General features: G+C 45.2%; 1 protein-coding gene across 1 annotated transcript in view; it reads left to right on the top strand.

The window, feature by feature from the left end:
• The first annotated feature begins 886 nt into the window (after nucleotides 1-886).
• Nucleotides 887-9,859, top strand: part of FER1L5 (fer-1 like family member 5) — a 37,059-nt gene continuing 28,086 nt past the window's right edge. Inside the window, exons 1-2 of the mRNA XM_026448510.2 lie at nucleotides 887-922; nucleotides 1,068-1,245. Of these exons, the coding sequence (XP_026304295.2) occupies nucleotides 887-922; nucleotides 1,068-1,245 (214 nt within the window). The remainder of the gene's footprint in view (nucleotides 923-1,067; nucleotides 1,246-9,859) is intronic.

Genomic DNA, 9,859 nt, shown 5'->3' with positions numbered 1-9,859 from the left:
CCAGGAGTTTGGGACCAGCCTGGGCAACATAGTGAAACCATGTCTCTAAAAAATAAAAGTATTGTTTTTTTTTTTTTGAGACAGAGTCTCGCTCTTGTTGCCCAGACTGGAGTGCAATGGCACGATCTCAGCTCACCGCAACCTCTACCTCCTGGGTTCAAGCGATTCTCCTATCTCAGCCTCCCAAGTAGCTGGGATTACAGGCATGCACCACCACGCCCAGCTAATTTTGTATTTTTATTAGAGATGAGGTTTCACCATGTTGGCCAGGATGGTCTCGATCTCTTGACCTAGTGATCCTCCCTCCTCGGTCTCCCAAAGTGCTGGGATTACAGGTGTGAGCCACCGCGCCTGGCCTCAAACTACATTTTTTTTAACGTGAAAGGAAATGAGAACAGGTGGTAGCTAAACGGGGTTCAGATGGGAGAAGGAAAGTTATTTTTTTTAAATAGGGGAGACCTGAGGTAGTGAACAGACTGGGGGATGCAAGAATGGGGCAGAGGTTGGAAGAGAAGCAAGAGGGACTCATATGACGGACAGGAGGCCCAAGCAAGCACCTGGTGAGAACAGCTGAAGTTGGGGGGATAGTGGGCAGCTGGAGCAGGCAGTGGGAAGGTTCAACCTTTCTGGTAGTATGCATGTATGTGTGTGTGTGTGTAGGGGGGTGGGTGTCGGTGTGTGTAAAATCTCAGCTCTACACCCCTATCCACATTGTGTCTTCTGAGGGAAAGGGTTTAGTCAAAAAGGAAGAAGCATCTCTAGTTGGAATGGGGATGAGGTGGCCCAACCCAGAGCCTACCCTGACAAGGGAGGAGACCACCCCCTTACCAGCCCCCTGATTTCAGGAAGGGAGGGAGCTAGGGCTGGCTGGGTGGAGAGCCAGGTAATGGAAGTCCTGGAGGAACTGCCCTGGATCAGTCGGGTGCGAGGGAGCCTCTGAAGGCCTTTGAGAGGGAGCGAAGGGAAGGTGGCTTAGAAAGAGAGTACCTCATCCTCGCCTCCCTGCCCATCAATCTAACCCTTGGCTTATGTACTGGGGATGGGGGGTGGGGCGGTTATTGTTTTAGAAGCACCAGAACCGCCAAAAGTATGGGCTGTGCGTCATCTTCCTCTCCTGCACCATGATGCCCAACTTTGAAGACCTGATCCATTTCGAGGTCAGCATCGGTCACTATGGGAACAAGATGGACCTGAATTACAAGCCTCTAGTCTCAAGCACACAGTACAGCCCAGTGATATATGATGGTAATTGTCAGATTCTGGCAAAGAGTAGAGAGCAGCCACTGCATGCCAGACCCTGTGCTGGGCTCTCTCAGGGGTATTAGCTCATGGAAGATTCAGAGGCATTATTTACCTATATTTCACACATGAAAAAATGAGGTTCAGGGAGGTGAAGTCATTTGCCTAACTGTATAGCTAGCAGGTGGTGAACCCAAGAGTTGAAACTAGGTCTTGACATGAAGTCCTTCTCTATACTGCTTTCCACACTGCAACTTCTCCAGCCTCATCTTTTCCCCTACTACTCTGAACCACCTCCCATCCATCCATCCTCCACCCACCAGTGCATGCATCCATCTATTTTTTTATCCATCCATTCAGCCACTCAACTCTCACCTACCCACTTACCCCAACATCCAACCAACTACCCCTCAGCCTTGAACCACCTCCCATCCATCCATCCTCCACCCACCAGTTCATGCATCCATCTATTTTTTTATCCATCCATTCAACCACTCAACTCTCACCTACCCATTTACCCCAACATCCAACCAACTACCCCTCCAGCCGTTCATTCACTCCTCCAGTATTTACTTATTGCACACCTATAGTGGGGACTATGGAGCAGCGGTTCTCAGAGAACAAACCCAAGGCCAGCAGCAGCAACATCACCCGGGAGCTTGTTAGAAATGCAGATTCTCGACCCCACGCTACACCTAGAAAATCCAGTAACCTGGGGAAGGGCCCCAGTCTGTGTTTTCTCAAGCCCTTCAGGTGACTGGGGTGCATGCTCCAGTTTGAGAACCACAAGCACTGCTGTCTCACTTTCATCTTTTTCAGCTTTACTGTCTCGTCACCCATTCTGAGCCTTCTGGGCATCCCACTTCCCTACCTCTCTTTTTAAAAAAGTTTTATTGAGATATAATTCACAAGCCATACAATTCGCCCATTTAAGTTTGTACAATAGTTTTTTAGTATATTCACAGAGTCGTACAACCATCACCACCATCAATTTTAGAACATTTCCTTATCTGGAAAAGGGGAACCCTATGCTTGTTGGCAGTCACCCCCCATTTATCTCCCACCTCCCCAGTCCTAGGCCACCAGTAATCTACTTTCTTTTTCTTTTCTTTTTTTTTGAGACGAAGTCTCTCTCTGTTGCCCAGGCTGGAGTGCAGTGGCTCAATCTTGGCTCACTGCAAGCTCCGCCTCCCAGGCACGTGCCACCACGCCTGGCTAATCTTTTGTGTTTTTAGTAGAGGTGGGATTTCACTGTGTTAGCCAGGATGGTCTCGATCTCCTGACCTGCCTCAGCCTCCCAAAGTGCTGGGATTACAGGCATGAGCCACCGTGCCCAGCCATCTACTTTCTGTGATTGTAGATATTCCTATCCCAGACATGTCATATATGCAACATATAATATGTGTTTTTTTGTGAATGGCTTCTTTCACTTAGCGTGATCTACTTGATTTTTGTATTATGAAATATATATACAAAAAGCAAATGAAATGTGTATGTGTAGTTTAAAGAAGAAGAATAAAATGAGGGAGGCTGAGGTGGGAGGATCACCTGAGCCTGGGAGGCAGAGGTTGCAGTGAGCGGAGATCGTACCACTGCACTCCAGCCTGGGTGACAAAGTGAGACCCTGTTTAACCAAAAAATAAAAAAAAATAATAATAAAATGAGTACCCATGAACTCTCCACTCAGCTTAAAATATAGAAAACTATCAGCATCTTAGGGTCCATTTGTTCTTCACAGATCCCTTCACCCAAGAAGTAACCATGACCATGACTCTTGTATTATCACCTTCTTGCTTTTCTTCTTAGTTCTTCACCTATGAATGAAATCCTGAACATGATACAGTTTTTATATTTTACATAAATGGACTGGGCGTGGTGGTGCTCTTTCGGTCTGTATTCATCTGTCTTGCATCTTCTGCTCAATGTTAAACTTTGTATGTGGGTGTGTGTACTGCAGTTCATTTTCACTTCTGCATAAATTCCACTGTGTATGTGGTATATTCCACAAAGTATGTGGTATATGTAGGCATTTAGGTTGTATCTTTTTTTGCTATTATAGTCATTTTGTTATAAACATTCTTGTGCATGTCTCCTGGTGACAAGTGCGAGACTTCCTCTAAATTATACACCTAGGAGTGGAGCAAAAGTGATTATACCAAATTACACTCTCCTCAGCACGGTATGAGTGTTCCTATTACTCTACGTTCTCACCAGCACTTGATATACTGCCTAGCCTTTTTTAATTATTTTTTTTTGAGATGGAGTCTTATTCTGTCGCCCAGGCGGGAGTGCAGTGGTGTAATCTCAGCTCACTGCAACCTCCACCTCCTAGGTTCAAGTGATTCCCCTGCCTCAGCCTCCCAAGTAGCTGGGACTACAGGTGCCCACCACCATGCCCAGCTAATTTTTGTATTTTTAGTAGAGATGAGGTTTTGCCATGTTGGCCAGGCTGGCCTTGAACTCCTGACTGCAAGTGATCTGTCCGTCCCAAAGTGCTAGGATTACACTAGCGTGAGACACTGTGCCCAGCCTATTTTTAAAATTGTTTATGGAGACAGGGTCTCACCATGTGGCCCAGGCTAGCACCACCATGCCCAGCTAATTTTTCACAGAGATGGAATTTTACCACGTTGCCCAGGCTGGTCTCAAACTCCCGAGCTCAAGTAGTCCACCCGCCTTGGCCTCCCAAAGTGCTGGTATTACAGGTGTGAGCCACTGCGCCCAGCCCTGTTGATTATCTTTAATTTTATAGTTAGTACATTATGTGGTCTAAGAAATATCTGTCTATCTCAAGATCTTGAAAATTGTCTCCTCTGTTTCATTCTACAAGCTTTATCTAAGTTTTATCTTTTTTGTTTGGGTTTATGATTCAATTTGACTTAATTTTTGCATATGGTATGAGGGAGGAATTGAGATTATTTTTATCTATACAGATATGCACGTTCTTTTTCTCTACACAGATAACCAGTTCAGCACCATTTGCCTGAAAGACTATTCAGTCCCACATTGAATTACTTTGCCACCTTTGTTGAAAATCAGTTAACCATATTGATCTATTTGCCTATCCTTATCCACCACAACCTCCGTCTCCTGGGTTCAAGTGATTCTCTTGCCTCAGCCTCCCAAGTAGCTGGGATTACAGGCATGCGCCACACCACGCCTGACTAATTTTGCATTTTTAGTGAGATGGGGTTTCTCCTTGTTGGTCAGGCTGGTCTCAAACTCCTGAACTAAGGTGATCCACCCGCCTCAGCCTCCCAAAGTGCTGAGATTATAGGCGTGAGCCACTGCACCCGGCCTAGTTGTTCTTTTACAAAATAATTTTGGCTATTGTACAAGTCTTTGGGTTGGACTTTGGTTGAAAATGGGTTCCTTCCCATTTTCCTATTTTAGCATAAGCTCGACAATTTCTCCAAAAAGGCCACTGGAATTCCCTGTGTTCTTTTGTTTTCATCAGGTATTTTTTGTTTTGTTTTTAGTGTTACATTCTATCTATTGACAATATGTATCTTTGGATTATTTTTAGTGGTTCCTTAGGGAATTACAGTATTGACCCTTAACTCATCATAGTCTACTTTGAGTTAATAATATGCCACCTCCCAGAAATAATTGTGTTACTATATGTAATATATCATGCAATTAATTACAGTATAATTGCATTGATAGCTTACATTATCTTTGTTATACCTTTTTAAAAATATTTTTGGGACGGAGTCTCACTCTGTCACCCAGGTTGGAGTGCAGTGGTCTGCCTCCTGGGTTCCCAGGTTCAAGTGATTCTCCTGCCTCAGCCTCCCGAATAGCTGGGATTACAGGAGTGTGCCACCATGCCTGGCTAATTTTTGTATTTTTAGTAGAGATGGGGTTTTGCCATGTTGGCCAGGCTGGTCTCGAACTCCTGACCTCAGGTGATCCACTCCCCTCAGCTTCCTAAACTGCTGGGATTACAGGCGTGAGCCACCATGCCTGTCCTATCTTTGTTATGCATTCTGGAATTGGTTTGCTAGTATTTTGTTGAGGATTTTGCATTTATGTGTATGAGTAAAATCTGATTTTGTTAGTAATTTATTTAGTGATGTAATTTACAAACCACAGAATTCTCTTGTTTTGTAGCCACTCTCTTGTTCCCACCCCCAGGTCCACACAACTACTAATCTACTTTTGTCTCTGCATATTTACTTTTCCTGGATACTTCATATAAATGAAATTATACAATATGTCATCTTTTGCATCTGGCTTCCTTCACTTGGCGTAATGTTTTCCAGGTTTATCCATGACATAGCATGTATCAGTACTCCATTCCCTTTTCATTGCCAAATAGTATTCCATCGTATGGGTGTGCCGTCCATCATTTGTTAATCCATTCATCAGTTGATGGACATTGTTCCCCCTTCTTAGCTATTAAGAATAAAGCTGGCCGAGCGTAGTGGCTCACTCCTATAATCCCAGCACTTTGGGAGGCCAAGGCGGGTGGATCACCTGAGGTCAGGAGTTCGAGACCAGCCTGAGCAACTTGGTGAAACACTGTCTCTACTAAAAGCACAAAATTAGCCGGACATGGTGGCACATGCCTGTAATCCCAGCTACTCAGGAGGCTGAGGCAGGAGAATCGCTTGAACCCAGAAGGCGGAGGTTGTGGTGAGCTGAGATCGCTCCATTGCACTCCAGCCTGGGCAACAAGAGCGAAACTCCGTCTCAAAAAAAAAAAGAATAAAGCTGCGGTAAACATTCATATACAAGTCTTTAAGTGGAATGGCTTTTTAAGAACCTGCCAAGCTTTTCTAAAGCAGCCACATCATTTTATATTCTCCCAGCAATGTAAGATGATTTCAGTTTCTCAACGTCATCAATGTTTGTTATTATCTGTCTTTATTTATTATAGTAGGCACGTAGTGGTACCTCATCGTTGTTTTAATCTGCATTTCATGTAATGACACTGAGCATCTTTTCTTTTTTTTCTAATTTTTATTATTATTTATTTTTTGAGACCGAGTCTCACTCTGTCGCCCAGGCTGGAGTGCAGTGGCGCGATCTCTGCTCGCTGCAAGCTCCGCCTCCCGAGTTCACGCCATTCTCCTGCCTCAGCCTCCCGAGTAGCTGGGACTACAGGCGCCTGCCACCACGCCCGGCTAATTTTTTGTATTTTTAGTAGAGACGGGGTTTCACTGTGTTAGCCAGGATGGTCTCCATCTCCTGACCTCGTGATCCGTCCTCCGCAGCCTCCCAAAGTGCTGGGATTACAGGCTTGACCCACTGCACCAGGCCTCAAATGTGTTGCCTGTTTTTAATTTGGGTTGTTTCTCCTATTATTAAGTTATAATACAAGTCCTTTACCAGATATGTGATTTGCAAATAGTCCGTCGCTTGTCTTTTCATTTTCTTAGTAGTGTCTTTTGAAGTGCCAACATTTTTAATTTGATAAAATCCAATTTATTTTTTCTTTTATGGTGTTATATTTAAAAACTCTTTGGTTAACTCATGATTGTGAAGATTTTTCTCCTATTTTTTCTTCTAAGTTTTCTGGTTTTGGTGGGGTGCGGTGGCTCACGCCTATAATCCCAGCACTTTGGGAGGCTGAGGCAGGAATTCAAGACCAGCCTGGGCAAACATAAAAAAAACAAATTTTTAAAAAATTATTTAGCTGGGCATGGCAGCACACACCTATGGTCTCAGCTACTCAGGAGGCCGAGGCGGGAGGATTGATTGAGCCCAGGAAGTCAAGGTTATAGTGAGCCATGATCACGCTGCTGCACCCCAGGGAGGGGAGCACAGTGAGACCCTGTCTCAAAAAAAAAAAAATAATAAGTTTTACAGTTTTAGTTCTTACACTTATCTGTATGATTCATTTTGAATTAATTTGCATGTGAATATCCAGTTGTTCAAGCACCATTTGTTAAAAAGACCATCCTTTCCTCATGTGTTTTCTTAGGTTACATGTTAAAATACTTACTCTGTTCCATTATTTAATTTTCTACATCAGAGGCTCCATTTATGGGTTTAGTGATGCTCTTTGGTTTTATCTATTTCTGTCATTTTCTTCCCGATCCTTTTTTGACCTATTCTTTCCATTTCATTTCGGTCACTTTTCTCATTTCTATCCTTGTTTCCATGCCTCTCACTGAAGTGTCTGCAGCGTCTAATCTCCCGTGGACTACTTATGCTGCCTTCCCATCTCTGTTTTTGTTTTCTCTGCTACTTGTTCTCTGAGGTTCGCGGCTCACGTTGCCTCACGTATGTCCTGAGCTCCTTTAGGCAGTGTGTTTTTGCTGGCACTTTCTGCAATCTGCCCCTACTCAGAGCAATTCCCGCTGTCTGTCTTGCTAGTCGTGTCCCCCAGGCGGCTGCTGCTGCACTTCACACCTTGGCTTCGGTGGCGGTCACAGTTGCTTTTGGCAGTCCTCACGTGTATTTTGAGTCTGCAGATTATATCTGTCTCCTTGTTTTGCTGAAAATTGAGTTATTTTCCTTCTCCTTGTTGCTTTTGTAAGTTCTCCAAGAGTCGGAGAGGAAAACTGCTGTTGTGTATCCTCACACTGAGAGCCCCAGGCATGCGTTCCTGCTTATTTATCATTCCCGTCTTTCACGCAAAGGCCAGGGTCTGAAACTGGTGTCTTCCAAAAATCCTGGAAAATTATCTTTTCCCTTTGAAAATTACCTCTTCCCCACTATATCTCCTTCCGGAACCCACTCTGTCCTCTGTGGACCTTCTCATTCTGTCCTTCATATTTTTAAATCTCTTCCATATTTTTCATCTTGTCCTCTCTCTGGGCTGCATTCTAGATGATTTCTTCTAGATGTTCAAGTGTCAAGCTCAGTGAATTATCACAAAGCACACATGCCCTTGTAATAGCACTCAGATCATGGAGCGGGAGCACTTCAGAGGCCCCTGTGCCCACCCCACCCCTCCAAGGCCCTCTAGATCATTCGGATCGAAGGGAGCAAGCATCAAGCACGCATACATGCAGCTCAAAACACTTTGCTCAACCACAGCCACTCCTCACCTCCATGGCATGACCATAGTTCACTGCAGCCTTGAACTCCTGGCCTCAGCCTCCCAAAGCACTGGGATTGCAGGCACGAGCAGGCATGAGCTGCTGGTTTCTTTTGCTCACTGTTCTGTTTGTGCAGTGTGTTCACAGATCCAGATGACATAGGGTAGTCATAGCTCATTCACTGACTGCTGTCTATTATTCTATTGTGTAAATGTACCATAATTTATTTATCCTTTCTACTACTGAAAGAGATTTTTGAGAGATTATTTTATTTATCTATTTATTTATTTATTTGATCAGGAGTCTCACTCTGTTGCCCAGGCTGGAGTGCAGTGGCGTTATCTCGGCTCACTACATCCTTCGCCTTTCGGGTTCAAGTGATTCTCCTGCCTCAGCCTCCAAAGTAGCTGGGATTACAGGCGCCCACCACCAGTCCCGGCTAATTTTCGTATTTTTAATAGAGATGGGGTTTCACCATGTTGACCAGGCTGTTTTGAACTCCTAACCTCAGGTGATCCACCCGCCTTGGCCTCCCGAAGTGCTGGGATTATAGGCATGAGCCACTGTGCCTGGCCCTTATTTTTGTTTTGTTTTCAAGATGGGGTCTCACTCTGTTGCCCAGGCTGGAGTGCAGTGGCGCAATCTCGGCTCACTGCAACCTGCACCTCCTAGGTTCAAGTGGTTCTCCTGCCTCAGCCTCCCAGGTAGCTGGGATTACAGCTGCCCACCACCACACTTGGCTAATTCTTTATTTTATATTTTTAGTAGAGACAGAGTTTCGCCATGTTGGGCAGGCTGGTCTCAAACTCCAGACCTCAGGTGATCCTCCCGCCTCGGCCTCCCAAAGTGCTGGGATTACAGGCATGAGCCACTGCGCCTGGCCAAGAGATTTTTTGAGAGATATTTTGGCTGTTTCCAGCTTTTGGCTGTTGTGATGAGAGCTGCTATGAACATTTTTCTCCATGTGTCTCAATGATGCTGTATAGCCCTTCTCTTGGGTGTATACCAGGAGTGGAGTTGATGGGTTAGGAGTGTGTACACTGGTTCTCGGCTGCTCACTTTCTTGGAACTTTGTGGGCGTTCTCTGAGGTCTGGCTAATGTTTCATTCTCCAGAGAGGACTGGCCTTGCTTCTTGCAGTTACCTGGGGCACTGCCAAGCAGGGATCACTGTCTTTTTATTTATTTATGACCATTTTATTTTATTGATTGGTTGAGATACAGTCTCACTCTGTCACCCAGGCTGCAGTGCAGCGGCATGATCACGGTTCATCGTAGCCTCAAACTCCTGGGCTGAAGCCCACCCCAGCCTCCTGAGTAGCTAGGACTACAGGTATGAGCCACCATGGTTGGCTAATTAGAGACAGGGTCTCGCTATGTTACCCAGGCTGGTAACAATCTACTTGAGACCACTTTAAATTAAATTTTTTGTTGGACACTCTTCAGGCTACACAGATAAAATGAGCACTGAATGCCAACGTCCGTGAGGCCCCACTTGCTACAAATTTTGGGGAAGGTTTTCTTCCCCTCCACCCAGAGAGCCACACTGGAGACAGGCAAGCTTCCCCACCGTCCCCTCCCGTGTGATGGGTCAGTTCTCATTCCCCAGCCCCAACGGCTTAGGGTTTGG

The sequence above is a fragment of the Piliocolobus tephrosceles genome, chromosome 15 (assembly GCF_002776525.5).
Source record: "Piliocolobus tephrosceles isolate RC106 chromosome 15, ASM277652v3, whole genome shotgun sequence".
NCBI lineage: Eukaryota > Metazoa > Chordata > Mammalia > Primates > Cercopithecidae > Piliocolobus > Piliocolobus tephrosceles.
The sequence above is the reverse complement of the archived record's forward strand: the minus strand, read 5'-3'. Positions and strand labels throughout refer to the sequence as shown.